Source organism: Crotalus tigris, unplaced genomic scaffold (genome assembly GCF_016545835.1).
Source record: "Crotalus tigris isolate CLP2741 ecotype Arizona unplaced genomic scaffold, ASM1654583v1 scf7180000024445.887990, whole genome shotgun sequence".
NCBI lineage: Eukaryota > Metazoa > Chordata > Lepidosauria > Squamata > Viperidae > Crotalus > Crotalus tigris.
The window spans coordinates 378,816-398,732 of record NW_024100614.1 but is presented as its reverse complement, the minus strand read 5'-3'; the positions used below and the strand labels follow the sequence as shown (position 1 = coordinate 398,732).

General features: G+C 36.2%; 1 protein-coding gene across 7 annotated transcripts in view; it reads left to right on the top strand.

Moving 5' to 3' along the window:
* The window catches only part of UBE2W (ubiquitin conjugating enzyme E2 W), a 32,011-nt gene extending 12,969 nt beyond the window's left edge, over nt 1-19,042 (top strand). For 5 of the 7 annotated variants that reach the window (XM_039332076.1, XM_039332080.1, XM_039332079.1 and 2 more), the window contains exons 2-6: nt 335-426; nt 8,540-8,642; nt 11,464-11,619; nt 12,190-12,265; nt 16,824-19,042. In XM_039332076.1, the coding sequence (XP_039188010.1) occupies nt 335-426; nt 8,540-8,642; nt 11,464-11,619; nt 12,190-12,265; nt 16,824-16,837 (441 nt within the window). In that variant the 3' untranslated portion in view covers nt 16,838-19,042. Of the gene's footprint in view, nt 1-334; nt 427-8,539; nt 8,643-11,463; nt 11,620-12,189; nt 12,266-16,823 lie in introns of those variants that run through there. The other 2 variants (XM_039332077.1, XM_039332074.1) reach the window with 2 other exon arrangements.
* Nucleotides 19,043-19,917: the final 875 nt, after the last annotated feature.

The following is a 19,917-nucleotide window of genomic DNA, read 5'->3' as shown; positions in this document are numbered from 1 at the left end:
ATGATAACCAGTATGATATTCATTTATTTACGTACTCGTCTTACTAGGCTTATATGCTATTTGAGTCATTACCAATTCTTAGCAGCTTATGTATCCTTAACCTACCTTTGTATGTAAGATTAGAACAATATATAATTAAGAATAAAATGTAAGCTGCTGTTGACTTGCCACACAAAATGCAAAACAAATAATATACATGATGATTATAGTGTTTAAGACATAAATAACAGGCTTGGCCATTCAGACTGAGCAATGTCTTGTACTATATAGATAACATCTTTAAGGACTAGTCAAATACTTTATGAAATGTTTTAAGATTTTTCTTTCTCTTTAGAAGAGGCTACAGAAAGAGCTGTTAGCTTTGCAGAATGACCCGCCAGCAGGAATGACCTTGAATGAAAAGAGTGTACAAAATTCAATTACACAGTAAGTATATGTTTTTTTTTTACTTTTGTGAAAGATACTGACTTGTAGGAAAATGAAAATAGATTTGCCATTATTGTATCACTAAATATTCGTTTGATCCACTTATCCAGTTTACATTGCTATCAGACTTGGGTATAAATAGTGTTTACTTAGATGCATGTTTAAAAAGGATACCGTGTGGCAAGATGGGCAGCTAATAAATTTTACAAACAAATACCTCCTATTTATTTAAGTAAGGAGAGTGCTCTGATATTTTATCACAGTTTAAACCTTCTAAATAAACTAAGTTTGTGATATTGGACCATGAAATACTGTTTTATAACATAGATAGGCAATATGATACCTATATGACAATAAACGTAAACCCTCAAATTCTACTTATGAATTTATTTATACCTATATGCATATTCTGTGCGAATATTTTTTGTTTTGGGGCACTGGCAACAAATTTTGTCATGAACAGATTGATTATTTTGCAGTTCTCTTACCCGTTCTCTACTACAGGGTGGCAGGACCCATTCATGAGGGGGGCCTATACGATGATTATAAATGAAGGAGTTGTTTTTCCAACTGTCATTTTTCATATTATTATGATTGGTTGTTTTTAATTCTGTTAGCTGCCTAGAATTGCTGATTGCAAGATAGATGGCCATATAAATTTACTTAAGTAAATAAATAAAAATTTGGTCCAGCAAAGTGCCAGATGAATGGTGTTGGGCTTTGGAGGGTACTAGTTAGAATTCCTGATGATCAGCTGCAGAGACCTTAATCACCACTCCGTGGCCTCTATTTTTTTTGTTGTTGTTGTTTCCCTTAGGGCCCCCTGGTTTTTACAGTTTATCTTGTGCATCCCACTCCTTACATATAATCACTCATATTGCAATCATCTTCCAACATGATTAATGCAGTGCATTCTTGGTGACCACTAAGAAGCTTCAGCTGGTCCAGAATCAGCAGAATGAGTAGTTATGGAAGTATGTCAGAGCGTGCACAGTCTTATTGCGCGAGATAACCCAGGAGTAAACACAGTAAACAGTGGTCTATATTAAATGGTGGTTTATCTTACACTATCTACAATATCATACACCAGGAACAATATACATACACGTGCTAATACAGCAGGATCCAACAAATACCAGTTAACAGCAGGAAACGGAAGAGATAGAACACATCAGCAGAGCCTTCCCTTTATACCAGACATATCAAACACAAGGCCCGGGGGCCGGATGTGGCCCGCGAAGTGGTTTCATGCAGCCCGCGAAGCCATCCTGGAAACAGTCACTATTGACTACCTTGGCTGGGATTATTGAGATTTTTATTGCAGTAGTAGCTTGTGTATCAACCACTTATTGTTCTCTACCATTTTGGTAAAATCAGGATTGTTGAGGAATATATGGCTTTAAAGAAAGTGATATGCACTATAATAATATCTGTAAGCAGTAAGCTGAAGGAGATTATTCATGCAACATAAGAGTGAGACAAGCAATATTTTAATTGCAGTTCCTGTCAGAATTGATACATGTGCCCTGTATAAGGGATTGTGGAAATTTAATTCCAGACAATCTGTACCAGATTCCTTTTTTAAAAAATATATTTTATTGATTTTTTTAACATAAACACCTTAATATTGGGTAAACAGCGTGTTGTCTGGGTTTATATTTACAAAGTAATCATTAATAGTTAGTTTCTATATTCCAAAATCCACATAATAGCTTTGCTTGATTTTCTCTTCTTCCAATAATAATCTCTTTGCAACCTTAAATTAATACAATTCTTATTAATTTGATAGGTGACAATTAAATATAAATATTTTTCTAAAATTTCTACCAATAATAATCACATCAATATCATGCTTCTTTTCTTGGTCATCTTGGTTGCCTCATGATAAATCCTGTTTACAATTCTTGTTTAAATTTATTCTCCCTACAATGTTCAAAACATTTCTAAAATTAATTTAAAATTTCCCAGAATTAATTACCTTAAAGTATTTAAATCTATTTTCATGTCTTAAAAAATAAGTAAGAAAAAGACACAAAAGAAGGACATAGAAAAAGAAAAGACGTGAGAAAAAAAAATAATATACTACTTAAAATACATATTCCTCTTGAGCTAGTATACACTTATTTCCATTTTTTTTCTGTTCTCTTTACCTATAATTAAATCCAATCATCTAATCTTTTAACTCTATTCAAAACATTTTCCCATTTTTAGTTATCTATTGAAATTTTCTTAAAATCAATTACATTTAAATATCTAAAACATTTCCTTTATGTTGATCACATTTTTATAGTTTTCATATCAAAAAACAAAAGAAAAAAAGAAAAGAAAAAATACTGTCTTACTTGGAGGGTTCATGCCTCTTAAACTAAAATCTTTCTATTTCTTCAGCCATATTCAAACAAATGTTTAATTTTTAAATATTCCCTCTGATACTACCATCATCTAATTCTTCAATTCTCACTTTAGGCCTTTTCTTTTGCCAAGAATCTTTCCCAATCAATATATTCCATGTATCAAAGAATCTTTACATAATCTTGTAAATGTTGTAGATATAGTAGGCAAATCAAACATCATGTCTTTGTAAAAAGATTTTGCCCCTTCATATTCATTGAAGATTTCTCTCATCATCCCTTGTCTCTCCATTTCTTGTGGTACTCCTAACAGTTCAGCAATCCATTTTGTCAAATCTTTTCCCTTATCCTCAAATTTACTTTGTGGTCTTAGAGTACAAGTTATCTTTTCCATGTACAATGTTTCTTTTAAGTTTCTCCACTTGAGTCTCCACTAGCTTATATTCAGTTGTCTACTTTACATGATCTTTTTTTTGTTTTGTTTTCTGATCATTTGATTGTGACATTAAATTGAGAATGCATTCGTTTAAATTTTCAAATTCATTTTTAATTTCCTCATGGTTTGAAGTTAATATTATTTGCATTCATTGTAACAGAATATACATTTCCTCCTGGTAAGTATTTTTTTTTGGGGGGGGGGTATGTTCTTTCTGCATGCTCCATAATGACCAAAAATCTTTTCTCTGCCAAACACTTTAAAGTTGCAATTTGAAAAATATTTATAATCCAGGAAGGTCAATTTTTTCTAAGTTTTATAGTTCTCACTTTGTAGATAGTCCACAATGTTTTCTTTTGTTACAGCTGCTCTTTGTTTAATCAAAGCCCTGAAGGTCACAACAGGCTTTTCTTTCTGGGCTGTATATTTAGTATTTTCATCCACCACTAGATGTTAGTACTAGTCCATCTTTCAATTTTCTGTATTTTTTCCTTGTAAACTTAATTTGCCGCTTCTGTTTAGAGGAGGGTGGAACAAAGACACCCCCCTCGCTTTCAGAGGATTTTTACTTCTGGGTTTTTTTTCTCTTTTTTTCTCAGGAAATCACTCAGATAGAAGAGAGAAAATCAATATTCTTATCCAGTTCAGTCATGCTGTTTACAATCACACTTAGTTTAGTGCTTTTTGGCTTCAGCTGCATGTAGCTTGGGCTAGTCTCATGAATGATGCTAGCCTTTCTTCTGTCGGTTTTTGGAGAGCTTTTCCCAGATGTCTGGATCAATCACTGTCTCTCCAGGATCGGTGGGCTTCCCTCCTTCCTTGCCACCACTCTGGGGTGGCTTTGGGCCCATTTAGGGTCCCCAAACAGAGAGAAATCAGCCGTAGGGATCGGAGTGTCTCGATCTCTCGGCTGTTGCGCTAGGTGCACAGAACTGGAAGCCTTAGTCTGTACCAAATTCTTGTTCCTGACCTAGAGACAAGTAGAATTCTTCAATTAAAGTCAGTAAATATGTTTCAGGAAAATACTATGAGTTGGCTTCTGCCAATTTTAAAATTGTTTCATTACTACAATCACAAGGAGGGGTTTTTTTTTTCTTCCTAGCATTTTCCTGCAAGTGTAGGATCTGCTTTTCCCCCCCAGATCAACCAAGCATTGAACCATTGGTTATGATAGAAATTGATTGACCAGCTTGTTGCCTGAGCCTGTTGTGGGCTGAGAGAGAGTGACTGGCCCAAAGTCACCTAGCTGGTTTTCATGCCTAAGGCGGGATTAGAACTTATAATCACCTGGTTTCTATCTTGTTGCCTTAACCACTAAATCAGGCATGTCCAACCTATCACCTGCAGGCTGCATGCAGCCCTGGACAGCTAGTAATGCAGCCCCACAATATATAATAAAAATATTTAAAAAATTAGGATTTTTTATTTACATACATTAACTATATTTTATATTAACTATATTTTATGTTGCCCAAAACAATTCCACTTTGTTCAGTGTGGCCCAGACAAGCCAAAAGTTTGGACAGCCATGCACTAGATCAAACTGGCTCTCCTTACAATAATTTCTACTTTAGAAATCTCAGCTGATCACAAAAGTCTTCCTTCCCAAAGGCAGCAAACATAATAGTGTAGAAATGAGCAAGTAACAAGCAGTGAGTAACTTCAATAAGGGCTGTAAAAAGATTCAATCTTTTCAGTTTGATTTATTATTGCCGCATTTGCATTTATTAAAAAACGCCAGACATATACAGTGCAAACAGGAATTGGGGTTAAAAACTTACTGAATGATCAGGAAGTAGAATTTTATGAGTGAATATTGTGAAGCCCTACTCCAGTGGTGGCAAACCTATGGCACGCGTGCCAGAGGCGGCACTTGGAGCCCTCTCTCTGGGCACACGCACCGTCGCCCCATCCCCGCCTCCTCCCACAGCCCCCGCCTCACCAGCAGCCCTCCGGAGGAGAGTCACCCCCAGGCATGGCCCACGCAATGCTGTGCAGCCAAGGACATGATAGCTAGGCAGCGGGGACAAGATTCCGCTCTTGCACCCCATCGCACGCAGATAATGCTGCAGGGAACGGGCAGAGGGTGTGGCCGCCAAGGCACTGCTGGGCTGCCTGAATGATCTGTGGCAGGCCGTGGAGGTGGTGAGTGATTCAGCGGGCATGGCAGAGCAGGGACGGGTGGAGGGTGGTTTTGGGGCACTCGATCTCTAAAAGGTTCGCCATCACTGCCCTACTCAGTTGGGCACAATCAGGGAAGCAAGAAATACGCAGTGTCTTTAATTCTAGTCTGGAATAAATACAGAATCGTGCACGCCATAAAGAAATGTTCCACCCTCATTTATAATTATTTCATTAAAGCAGAACTACTGAATGATTTAGAATATTTCCTTACACTTTTTGCCACCTGGCTGCCATTTTTTGAAATGACTTGCTGGTGTCCCAAGGATGCTTTTTCAAAACGCAACTGGACTTCCTTGTTTTTCTTTGAAAATGTTTTACTTCTCATCCAAGAAGCTTCTTCAGCTCTTCTTCAGAGAAAAACAAAAAAAGTCCAGTTGCCTGTTAAAAAAGCACCTTTGGGACAACCATGATCTGGATGACTGAGAATCTCCATTGACCTGCTGGTGGTTTATCTTACTTTTTTTTATCATCAATATTTATTCTTCCAATTATTTCTCAACCTCCTTACAATTTCTAAGAGGAAAGATAACAGTTTGAGAATAACTCAAGAGCAGTTAGGAAAATACCAGCACATACTGTCCATTGCTCAGTTGTCATCGCAGGGAGAGGGAGCCGACTAGGTGGTTCTGCCCCAGGCGCCTAATGGACCCAGATCGGTTCCAGGAGGAGCTTGGGGAAATACCTGACTCCCTTGTCCACAACTCATCAGGGTCCCTGGTTGCGGCCTGGAATGAGGCGGCGTCTGGGGCCCTGGATCGAATTGCGCCTTTGCGACCTCTCTGTGGTGGTGGTCCCCGGAGGGCCCCTTGGTTTACTGAGGAGCTCCGGGAGATGAAGCGCCACAAGAGACGTCTAGAGCGATGTTGGAGGGCCAGTAACTCTGAATCTGACCGATCACTATTAAGAGCCTATCTTAGGACTTATTTAGTGGCGATAAGGGCGGCAAAGCGTGTTCACTTTTCCGCACTTATTGCGTCCGCAGAATCTCGCCCGGCCGCCTTGTTTAGGGTGACCCGCTCCCTTCTTAAAGTGGAGGAGGCGGAGGAACCCTTGCAGGGGAGAGCTGAGGAGTTTGTTCAGTTTCTGTCGGACAAAATCGCTCAGATTCAGAGAGACCTGGACTCCGACTGGGCAGTGCCAGCCAAGTTGCCAGGGGCTGGTCTTAGTCATGTTATCTGAAGCGAGTTTGAGCCTGTGACCCCTGATGAAGTGGACAAGGCCATGAGGGCAATGAATGCCGCCACCTGTTTATTGGACCCGTGCCCCTCCTGGCTGGTTTCTGCCAGTAGGGAGGTGACACAAGGCTGGCTCCAGGCGATAATCAACGCCTCCTTGATGGAGGGGTCTTTCCTGCAACCTTTAAAGGAAGCGGTGGTGAGGCCTCCTCAAGAAGCCTTCCCTGGACCCAGCTGTTTTGAAGAACTTTCGTCCCGTCTCCAACCTCCCCTTTGTGGGGAAGGTTGTAGAGAAGGTGGTGGCGTCTCAACTCTTGCGATCCTTGGAGGAAACCAATTATCTGGACCCTTTTCAATCTGGTTTCAGGCCCGGCTACAGCACTGAGACTGCTTTGGTCGCACTGACCTCTGGCGAGCCCGGGATAGGGGTTATTCCTCTATCCTGGTGCTTCTTGACCTCTCAGCGGCTTTCGATACCATCGACCATGGTATCCTTCTGCGTCGTCTCGGAGAGGTGGGGGTGGGCGGCACCGTATTGCGGTGGTTCTCCTCCTACCTCTCTGACAGGTCGCAGTTGGTGTTGGCGGGCGGACAGAGATCGACCCCTAGGCGCCTCGATTATGGGGTGCCTCAGGGCTCGGTCCTGTCCCCCCTCCTTTTTAACATCTACATGAAACCGCTGGGTGAGATCATTCGGCGACACGGGGTGAGGTATCATCAGTATGCGGATGATACCCAATTGTATATCTCCACCCCGTGTCCTTTCAGTGAAGCAGTCGACGTGATGTGCCGGTGCCTGGAAGATGTGAGGGTCTGGATGGGGGTGAACAGGCTTAGACTCAACCCTGACAAGACCGAGTGGCTCTGGGTCTTGCCTCCCAAAGGCCAACTGGATGGTCCATCTTTAGTCCTGGGGGGGCAAATTTACCTCCCTCAGTGCAGGCACGCAACTTGGGTGTCCTCCTGGATTCACAGCTAAATTTGGAACAACATCTATCGGCTGTGGCCAGGGGGACCTTTGCACAGGTTCGCCTAGTGCACCAGTTGCGGCCTTATTTGGACCGGGAGGCTTTACTCACAGTCACTCATGCCCTTGTCACCTCAAGACTGGATTACTGTAACGCGCTCTACATGGGGCTACCCTTGAAGGGCGTTCGGAGACTGCAGTTGGTTCAGAACGCAGCCGCGAGAGCGATTGTGGGCGCGCCAAGGTACGCCCACGTGTCACCTATCCTCCACGAGCTGCACTGGCTTCCTGTGGGTCTCCGGACGCAATTCAAGGTGTTGGTTATCAGCTTCAAAGCCCTTCATGGCATAGGGCCAGGTTACTTACAGGACCGCATTCTGCCGCACAGCTCCCAGAGACCGGTGAGGTCCCATAGATTGGGCCTCCTTCAGGTCCCGTCGGCCAGACAATGTCGGCTAGCGGGCCCTCGGGGAAGGGCCTTTTCTGTGGTGGCTCCGACCTGGTGGAATCCCACCCTGCCGGCCTTTAAGAAAGCCGTTAAAACTCTCCTGTTCCGGCAGGCGTGGGGCTGATGTCCCCGGGGGGCCGGGATATGATCGGACTCTTGGTATGACTGGATTATTTTATTCTTTTATGACTGTTTTTAACCTTGTATGCCGCCCTGAGTCCTTTGGGATTGGGCGGCATATAAATATTTGTAAGTAAATAAATAAATAAATAAATGGCAACCCAACCTAGTGATTCAGAGAAAGGGCATTAGAAATGGAAGAATTCTCTGTTTTGGATTCCAACAGTCCAATTGTTGATACAATATTTCTGTAACATAACTTCATTATTTTTTTTCAAAGGCCAATATTACAGAGATTAGTACTTTTGTTAAAGTACATAAAATGATCTTTTAAGAAAAAAGAGAGCCCGATAACTTACATCAAATTACTTACTGAAGATCAAATACTATGGTTATGTGTTTTCATCATTGTAAACCATTTTGTTTCCCAAGGTGGATAATAGACATGGAAGGGGCTTCTGGAACATTATATGAAGGGGAGAAATTTCAACTGCTATTTAAATTCAGTAGTCGGTATCCATTTGATTCTCCTCAGGTAATTTATGCTCAATTAAATTATAAAATATTTGGTAATAATGAATGTTTATTTTATTGAATTTTTTGCTAGGATAGCTCTTCAGAAAACAGCAAGAATAGTTTAATCATATATCTGGTACCTGCAGAGGTTGAATGAAAAGCAGTGTGTCCAATATTGTAAGACATCAAAAGACAGCAATAATGATATGGTAGAAACTTTGAGGTGTTCTTTTGGCAAGTTCTTTCACTTCAGTTGTTAGGATTTTGCTGTGCTATTGTTTGTTTGTAAAGTGGAAACCTACAGTGAGCATTTGTTGACAGGCTGTAAGCAATGTGCTGTGTTTGAATTTTTGACTGTTGAATGAATTCTTCCAATTGAAATTCACCACTAAATGTAGATTTTTTATGTTGATGACTGCATTAACTTGAATATGTGTTCTTGAACAAAACGTGTAAAGATGATGAATTGGGAAGAGTTGACTCACAGTATGCGATCAAAAATGAAGTGGAAGACACAGCAGACGAGTTTCATTTGAGAATAGTTGATGAACTAGGACAATTGGCAGATTACTCAAAGGGAAATTGTTGTCCATCTCACAGGAACATATAGGTCACATTATTTATGTTATTTAATATTGGAAGCTTTGCCAAGATATATTTCTTGCAAACTGACAGCAGGAAATGTGAAACTTTGGTTGAAATTTGCCAGCACTTGATGACATGTTACAGGAATGAAATTGAAGACATTCTTTATAGCATTATGACAGCTGATAACACATGTTTATCATTATGGTCCAGAAATGAAGCATCAGTCCATTCAATGACATCATAAAGCTTCACCTGTAAAAAAAAATTCAAAACTCAGCCTTTAGCAGAAAAACTCATGGGTTACAGGTTTTTTGGGGGGCGGAGAGCCACACAGATTTACATAGATTTCCTTGAATCCAAAGCATGATCAGTTCAAAACTTTACATTGCAAGAAACCTTTGAAACAATCAGAGTTGAGAAGGAAATTTGCTATAATGTAACAATAACAGGGTTCAGACCTCACAAGCAACCCACAAGGTAATTGCAAAGTTGGATCTTTCCATCTTAGCAACTTGGTCCCATGCAACTTCCATTTTTTCTCCAAATTAAAGAAATAACTTCCATGGGCTATTTGACACAATGAAGAGGTAAAAAGTACTATTAGGCCAGGCATGTCAAACTCGCGACATCATGTGACGTCGTGAGATGTATCGCAACTTTTTCCCCATTGTTGGCAATAGGGTGGGTGCGGTTTCAGTGTGGTGCATCCGGCCTGTGGGCCGGCAGTTTGACATGCCTATATTAGGAAGACAAGTTTTGAACTGCATGGATTCACAGCACAGAATCAGGATTGATTACTCTGTGAGTAGAAAATATTAAGATTCTTTTAAAATTCTTAATATATCTAACTTGTCTGAACAATCTTTATAAAAACCTTCAAGTTAAAAAAGTTAAGAAGAATAGTAAAAACAAATTAGAAGAAAAAAATCACATTGAGAATATTTGTCTGACAAGAATTAAATATATAAAGGTGTAAGTCTTCAACTTACAACAGTTCATTTAGTGACCATTTGAAGATACAATGGCACTGAAAAAAATGACATGACCATTTTTGACACGATCATTGTAGCATCTTCATGGTCATGTGATCAAAGTTCAGCCGCTTGGCAACTGACTCATATTTATGATGGTTGCAATGTCCCAGGGTGATCACCTTCTGTGATCCTTTGACAAAGTCAGTGGGTAAATAGTGATGCTGCAGTGATTCACTTAACGGTGGCAAGAAAAATAATAAAATGGAGCAAAACTCACTTAACAAGTGTCTCACTTAGCAACAGAAATTTTGGACTCAATTGTGGCCGTAAGTCGAGGACTACCTCTAATTAGGCAGTAGCACCTGAAGTAACAGAATGTACATAACAGAATATAACCGAAAAACCACTAACTTGGAAGAGATATTGGAGGCCTTCTAGTCTAATTCCCTGCTCAAGCAGGAGATCCTATAGCATTTCAGACAAATGGCTGTCCAGTGTTGGAGCATCCATTACTTATGGAGGCAAGTCATTCCACTGGTTAATTGTTCTCACTATCAGGAAATTTCTTCTTAGTTCTAGGTTGGTTCGCTCTTTGATTAGTTTCCATTCATTGCTTTTCATCCTGCCTTCAAGTGTTTTGGAGAATAGATCTTCCTTCCTCAAATATTGGAAAACTGCTGTCATTGTCATCCCTAGTCCTTTTTTTCACTAGATTAGACATACCCAATCCCTACATTCTTCATATGTTTTAGTCTTCATCCCCCTGATCATCTTTTGCTCTTCTCGGCACTCTTTCTAGCTCCTCAACATCTTTTTTATATTATGGTGACCAAAACTGTATGTAATATTCCAAGAGTGGTCTTACCAAGGCATTATAAAGTAGTATTTCATATGATCTTGAGTTTATCCTCTGTTAATGCAGCTTCTGACTGCTCTGGCTTTTTTTGCACTGCAGAATGCTGCTGGCTCATATTTAAGTGGTTGTCCTCTAGGATTCCTAAATCCCTCTCACAGTTACCACTATTGAGCCAGGTACCATCTATTCTGCACCTGCGCAACATACTGAATGATAAATTTCATTAAATTCAAGACTGACATACTGCGATATATGAAAGATAAAATTTGATTAATACCCTTCTCATGTCTTCAGTTATTTTACAGATTACGTCCACGTTTGAATTCAAATGTTTTTTGTATAAAAATTGAGCATTTTATAAATAGCATTAGTATTTTTATCTATAATTTTAATAAAGTATTAATTTTATTTTTACTTTGTAGGTTGTGTTTACTGGTGAAAATATTCCTGTTCATCCTCACGTTTATAGCAATGGACATATCTGTTTATCTATTCTAACAGAAGACTGGTCTCCAGCTCTTTCAGTGCAATCAGTTTGTCTTAGCATTATCAGCATGCTCTCAAGCTGCAAAGAAAAGGTATGAATTTAGAGATAATGTCATTTTCTTCCCATATATTTAAAGTGTGTGGTGGAGAAAGAATAGGAGGAAGCTTCTGATTATTATTTCTTCTAGAAACTGCTATTTAAAGTTTGGCAGAGAAATATTTTCTTATTTAGCCTGCTTATGTATTATTCACTTATTTCTTTCTTTATCCAGTTTATTTCTTGACACAACTTGAGGGTTTTTCCAAACCTGGACTGATTACATGCTAGTTTTGTCTGGTTTATCCAAACATAAGTAGAGAAATATTATATTTGCTTAAATATATGTGTCTGTACATCAGGAATTATAAGGTCACCTGAAATATTAACAATTTATTCACTGAAATTGTTTAAGAGTTGAGGAGCAGTTGAAAGTATTGAAAATCAGGAATAAAAGAATAAATGCCAGATTTTTTTCTTATTTCAATTAATGCATTTCTGAAATTTACTTCGTCCCTTTCCTTTATTTGTTAGATTTATGTCCTACTTTCAGTTGAGCCACTGATGTACAGTTTTGTATAATAAAAATAGGTTTATAATTTAATATAGTTTTACTTTATTGCAGAGAAGACCACCAGATAATTCATTTTATGTAAGAACATGTAACAAGAATCCAAAGAAAACAAAATGGTGGTATCATGGTAAGCACTTAGTTTGAAAACAATATTCTAAGTAATGAATAATTAATATGTAATTTACAAAGCTTCCTGTATAATGCTTGAATGTTTAAGTTTCTTAATATTCACAAATAATACTACAAATGAGTTTACTAGTACGTTACTTTAGACATGTCTTAATGAATTTAGGTGAGAAAGATCTATATCTTATAGACATATGAAAATTTCAAGTACAGATCTTTTCCAAGAAATCTGCTAGGGAATGAAGTATTGTCATTCTGAACTGCAGAAGCACTGAAAACAGGCTTTCCTATATGTAATGCAGATGCTGAGCTTTAAGGATTTTACTCGAATTGAGAATAGCCATGAATAAATGAGCCAGTTAGTACATTTAGTGTAAAGCAGTGCTTCATATCAGTAGAATGAAACAATGAATAATCTTACTGCTTACTATTGAATGAATAGATCATTAACAAAATGGAATTGAACTGAAGAAATAGGTTGCCAAAGCTAGCATAAAATAAAATGCAATGAATAGTTTAAAATATAACAATTTGTTTACTCTGCATGGAAATATCAAGACAAAATAGTATTGAGGGTTTTTCTACCACCTCTTATCCTCCAAACCCTTTATGATGTGAAGATACTTGCACAGCAACAGATTTTTTTCCCCAAATCTTCCACGGTTTCTGAGACTTTGGGCTTTTTGTATATTTGCATTTTTGTTTGAAAGATGCACTATTTTACTGAGCCTTAGTACATTGTCAGATTTGTGTGAACAAAACAAGGCAATTCAGTGGTTCAGAATTACATTGTCTCCTCCAGAATTTATAATTTTTAATCCTTATTTAATTTATTGAAGTGGTACTGTCAGGGGCTATTCCAGATAAAGATCTTCATAAGTTTTAAACAATGTATATGTGCATATTATAACATTTTACATTTTGTTTTTCTTTTTCTTTTTTTAAATTGAAAATTTTTATTTTTTAAAAGATACAATCATTTATAAAAATACAATAAAATTTTAAAATAGAGAAACCCCCCCCTTACCCTCCCTCCCACCCCCACCCCCCCTCCCTTCATTTCCCAGAGCAGAATACAGGGTTAAAAAAAAAAGAAAATTATAATAATTAAGAAAAAAGAAAAAAAAAGTGAGAAAAAAAATCATAATTAACCTTTAACTCCATAACCTATAAAACAATTCTCTATAATATTTGATATTCATTCATAAAATAAATAAAACTTTTTAATTCCATACTTTTTCTGAATATAATCTATCCACCTTCCCCATACAGTAATATATCTTTCTTGTGTATGATCCTTTAAATAAGCAGAAATTTTTGCCATTTCTGCAAAACTAGATACTTTAAATATCCATTCTTCTAAAGTAGGCAAAGAATCTTTCTTCCAATATAAACCTACTAGTAACCTTGCTGCAGTTAATAAATTCAACATCAAAGTAGTTTCTTTTTCATTTAAGTCAACAAAAATACCAAGTAAAAATAGTTGAGGAGTAACCTTTATCTTTTTTCTAAAAATCTTTTGAATGTTCCACCAAATCATAATCCAAAAAGCCTTTACTTTTTTACAATTCCACCAAATATGAAAGTATGTCGCATCATTATTGCCACATCTCCAACATTTGGGCTGTATGTTGGAATACATACAAGATAATTTTTTAGGATCTAAGTGCCATCTATAAAACATTTTATAAAAATTTTCTCTCAAATTTTGAGCTTGTGTAAATTTAACATTTCTTATCCAAATTATCTCCCATAAATCCAATGAGATCGGCTCCTGTATATTCTGAGCCCATTTAATCATACAATCTTTAACCAATTCTGTTTCCGAATCTAACTCTAATAAAACATTATATATTCTTTTTATATGAGCCGGACCTTGGTTTTTAATCTGAATAACCAATTGTCTATCTTCTAGTGTTATTCCCTCTTTCTTGTCTACAGTCCATCTGTCCATTATTTGTAAATATTGAAACCATGACTGTAGAATATTTTGCTGCCTTAATACATCTAGGGATTTCAAATGCCAATTCGAACCAGAACAAATTAACAATTCTTTGTATGAGATTTTATCAAAATTTGTCCCCTTAGAGGTTCCCTCAATTGCATGTCTGGGAATCCCCCAGATAGGTATTTTATAATTTAATCTATAATAATACTTCTTCCAAACACGAAGTAAGGCATTCCTCAAAATATGTGATTTAAAAGTCCGATCAACTTTCTTATTAAAAATTAAATATGCATGCCAACCCTATATTAAATCCCAACCTTCCAAAAAAAGAATATCCATATTTGTTAAATTAAGCCAATCACTTAACCAAGTTAGGGCGGCTGCATCATAATATAATTTCAAATTAGGTGCCTTAAGTCCCCCTCTTTCTCGAGCATCCTGTAATATCTTAAATTTAACCCTTGGTTTCTTCCCGGCCCATATAAAATTATTGATACCCTTTTGCCATTCCTCCAAATTTGCCTCTTTTTTAAGAATAGGTATCATCTGAAACAAAAAAAGAAACTTTGGTAGAACATTCATTTTTACAGCTGAAATTCTCCCCAACAATGACAATTGCAATTTTTTCCAATCTCTTAAATCCTTTTGGACTTTTGCCCATAATGGTTCGTAATTGTTCTTATACAATTTTCCATTTGAAGCAGTTAGATATACTCCCAAGTATTTAACCTTTTTTACCATCTGAAAACCTGTGGCTTTAATCAAACTTTCCCTTTCTTTAACTGACATATTCTTAGATAATATCTTAGTCTTATAATTATTAACTTTAAAACCAGAAACATTCCCATACTGTGTTATAAGTTCTAATAAACCATCAATCGCCTGATTCGGCTGTTCCAAAATTAAAACCAAATCATCCGCAAATGCCCGCAATTTATACTCATTCTTCCTTATCTTTACACCCTTAATTAACTTCGATTCCCGAATCTGAATCAATAAAATTTCCAATGTTAAAACAAATAACAATGGGGATAATGGACATCCTTGTCTTGTCCCTTTTTGAATATTAAAATTCTCAGTCAATCCCCCATTTACAACAATTTGTGCAGATTGCTGCTGATATATAGCTTTAAGTGCATGTAAAAAATTATCCCCAAAATTCATTTTCTCTACCAAAGAAAATAAAAATTGCCAGTCCAATTGATCAAAAGCTTTTTCAGCATCCAAAAAGATAAAAGCCACAGGAATCTGATTATTCTTATCCAAGTACTCAATTAAGTTGATAATTTGTCTGACATTATGTTTCATATATCTCCCTGTTATAAATCCTGCTTGGTCACTATGAATCAAATCTTTCATGACCTGCATTAATCTATTTGCCAAAATTTTTGTAAAAATCTTATAATCAACATTCAATAATGAAATTGGCCTATAATTCTTAGGCTCTGTAAGATCCTGATCTTCCTTCGGAATCAGTGATATAAAAGCTCTTTTCCAAGAAGGAGGAACTTGCATACCCAACAAAATACTATTAAAGAGTTCCTTTAATGGCTCTATCATTTCTTCAGATAAGATCTTATAATACCTAGAAGTCAGTCCATCTGTTCCAGGAGACTTTCCAACCTTTAACTGCTTAATAGCTAACCAATTTCCTCCACAGTAATTAAACTATTCATCCCATTTTGTTGTTCCTCTGAAAGTCTAGGAAAATGTACTGATTGTAAATATTTATCTATATCCAAACCCCTTATATTATCACTTGAATATAATTTTGTGTAAAAGTCCAAAAAGCTTTTTCTAATCAAATCTTGCTGAAAAACCTCAGTACCTTTATATTTTACTTTCTCTATAATTCTAGCTTTCTGTTTCTTTCGTAACTGATAAGCCAACCACCTCCCAGGCTTATTCGCATTGCAAAAAGTATTATGTCTCATGTACGACAGATTGGTAGCCACCTGATCTGCCATCAACATGTTAAATTGTTCCTTAAGCATCTTTATAGATACCTTTAAATTATTATCAGTAGGGTTAAGAACCAACTCTTGTTCTTTTGATTTGATCTCTTCTTCTATTTCTCTATGTCTTTGTGACCCTTTTTCCCTAAAAACTTTATTCAATTGAATCAAAATTCCCCTCATATATGCTTTACTAGCGTCCCACACCATAGACATCGATGTTCCCTTATTCATATTTATAGTAAAAAAGTCCTTTAAATGTTCTTTACACTTTTGTACGAACTCCTCCCGATTAAATAGGTTCTCATTCAATCTCCAGGATCTTCTATTCCCGTCTTCCGAATATAACTCCATCCACACAGGACTATGATCTGACAATGTTCTGGGAAAAATTGTATATTTTTGTATATTTGCATTTTTGTTTGAAAGATGCACTATTTTACTGAGCCTTAGTACATTGTCAGATTTGTGTGAACAAAACAAGGCAATTCAGTGGTTCAGAATTACATTGTCTCCTCCAGAATTTATAATTTTTAATCCTTATTTAATTTATTGAAGTGGTACTGTCAGGGGCTATTCCAGATAAAGATCTTCATAAGTTTTAAACAATGTATATGTGCATATTATAACATTTTACATTTTGTTTTTCTTTAAAGATGACACTTGTTGACACCATCATTCTATGACTTTCCTAACAGAAGATAGTCCTACTGAGAAAATGAGCACTTTGATCATTCAGTCTTTGAACTTTAACCTCCTGACTGGAAATGATAAATAGGCGATGAAGACTACTTCCTTTGACTGAATTTTTACTAGTATGCATTCTGAGCACATGTTGATTGCTGGTTCACACCATGCTACTGACATGCCTTTCGTAGTCATACAACGTTAATGCTGGAAAATGTCATTCAGTTTTAACATTTGGAAGAATTCCAGGTCTTCATGTATTGTGCAATAATACAAATTTCTTGGTGGTTTTGGTATACCCATTGCCGCAAAAGATTGTTTCAGGAAACATATATGCTTTCCAAACAATACTTTAGATGCATGATAGGGCCTATGAAAGGTTTTAAGTATATTAGGATGATAAGTAACCTATCTTTTACTTTGAAAGCCACCTAATTTGTTTAGATATGGATTCTGTGCACTGTGATCATACAGTTAGCAGCATAAGTTAAAACATGCTTAACTAAGAAATTAGTAAGATCATTGCATATTTACTGAACTGTCAGTGTCTTGACAAGCAAGTTTTTTCAAGTTATGTCAGCAGAGAGGTACGTTCTGTGGTAGATAAATATCTTTTGTTTTATATATGTTATGTTTCTGAAGAAAGGTATGAATAAATAAGGCAGAAGTGGTTTAATCAAGGAAAACTTCATTATGAAATAGAAACAGGTAGCAGTGATAAAACTGAATTTGCTGCAGTCCATGATTGGGCTTGTTAATATGTATACTAGAGCTATATTCCTAGTAGATTGCACACTTTTATTTCATACTAGCCTTCAGCATGAGCCCTGTTGCCTACATAATACTTCATTTATTTATGTGTCTAGAAATTTTTGAGTTCACCATTTCTTTTGTGGTCTTATATGTCATATTTGAATGTTACAAAACAATATTTTCACTGAAAAGCTATCAGAAGATATTTTCTTGTAAAATATTTCTTTATTAACATTTATCTTGTCTTTTAATTCTGTACCATAAAGGAAGAAATACATTTTGGACAGAGATGAACTGTTTTGACAAAAAAGTGTGGATCTTTTTATTTAAACTTAAGACAAATATATATAAATATATATATTTTTCTTACCTTATCCCATACAGCCATAACAATTTTCCAGGTTTTCTTTAAAGATATGACAAAAACTAGAATTACCTTTTATACAGAAAAACAATTGTTAAACAATAGTGAATTGATCTTCACCTATATGTAATTTTATGATACTGGATCTAGGCTGTCTTTTTAGGAAGCAATGATGTGTCTTTTATAAACTTGCTACCTTTACACATATGCAAACTTTCTATTTCAATGCTCTTTTTAATGTTGCCTTATTGTTGCACTAAAAAATCAAATCTAGTAGTCAATAAATGAATGTTTGAACTACAGAGTAAACCTCTTACTTGATTTTTAAAGTAAGAATCATATAAGCAAAACCAATCTCCCAGGATTAGCTGAAAATACTCTAGTGTGTGTGGATTTTTTTTAACTGCTGCATTGAATCTTACAAATTTTATAGATATGTATATATTGCTGTAGCTATATTTAAAATCAATATAATTGCTAAGCTCAGGGGTGGGAAGAAATCAAATGAAAGAAAAAGAGGTGTTCTGTCCAGGCACTGAATTCCAAATTATTGTTAGAGCAATGTTATCTTTTTTGTTTTAAAGAAAATTATTGGCCTCTTAATCAAAAATAAGATACTGTGGGAAAACTTGTATATAGATGTTTATATTTCTTCATTGCATTTATTAATGTTACTATAATAATTTTTGTTCAAACCAAAAATAATTTTGATGTTGAAATTTGTATTCCTCCTTGCTTTTCTTCTTTTCCCATTTGTAAATTAAATTGTGAAAACACGTTAAGTGTATACATGAAGGGTACCACTGAATATTTAAATGGAATCGTCATTTCCACAATTCACAAAAACTATGTATTCATACATTTAGATAATGTCAATCTGTTCTGTAATTCACTATGAACAACCTCCATATGTCTAGAGGTTCAATTTCTCATCTTAAAGATTAATGCAACTGTTTCCATATAATAGCTGATTTTTAAAGGTTGGTTACACAATCCATGTTTTAGTTTTGCATGTGTTTTATTTGCCTATAGATTTCTCAGTTTGGATTAAATCTAAATTGCTCAACAAAATACTACCTGGGTGGTTTTATACTATTTTTTGGATATGGAGGCTGTTTAAATATGTAATAAGGATTTTAAACCAAAATTGTATCATTTGGATTTCCATAAAACTATATGATCCCACACTAGGACATGGACGCAGAGGAAGAAATCAAGGTTTGCTTTTTTTGCTTTATCCTTAAATTCTCCGTCACCTGAAAATCTGTTTTGGGAAATAATGGAGCTCACGGCAAAAATATATGAAATGACATAGTGAAAATGAAGGATTGACACAAACGACCATTCCATTTTTGGGGGGGGAAATGGTATCACTCAAAAATATGTTCTCTACAACCGGTACATGCTGAGTTGATTCTGTGCTATCAATAAGAAGTTCAGGATCTACTTTCTACTTAATCACAGTTCAGTCTGCAATATATACATGGCAGATGCCCTTTTTTTCCCTGGAGGTTGCCCATCTTTATCAATTGCACTTGGTAGTACACATCATAGTTTATTATTCATTTTATTTATGTGGTATTTTGCTTAGAACATGCAAGGCAACTTACAAAGAGATGTTCCTTAATTTTATCTTGTTTATTAACCCATGAGGTAGATTGAATTAAAGGAGAATGATTGGCTTAAACTCAGTGAATTCCTGGGTTTCTTTAATATTAACCACTCACATCAATATCATTTTAAAATTTTATAGTCCACCTGTATGTTTTCTTCATTATTTATTTTTGGTATTTTAGTAGCCTGGGCTATCCTAATGTTATGAATAAAGAACCACCTGTCTTAGTATCAGTTATTAGTTAAACCGTCTTTTTCCCACTTCATGGTAAAAAAAATGTCAGTTTATATTTTTCTGTTGTATGGTATGATGTTGGTGTATGAAAAGGACA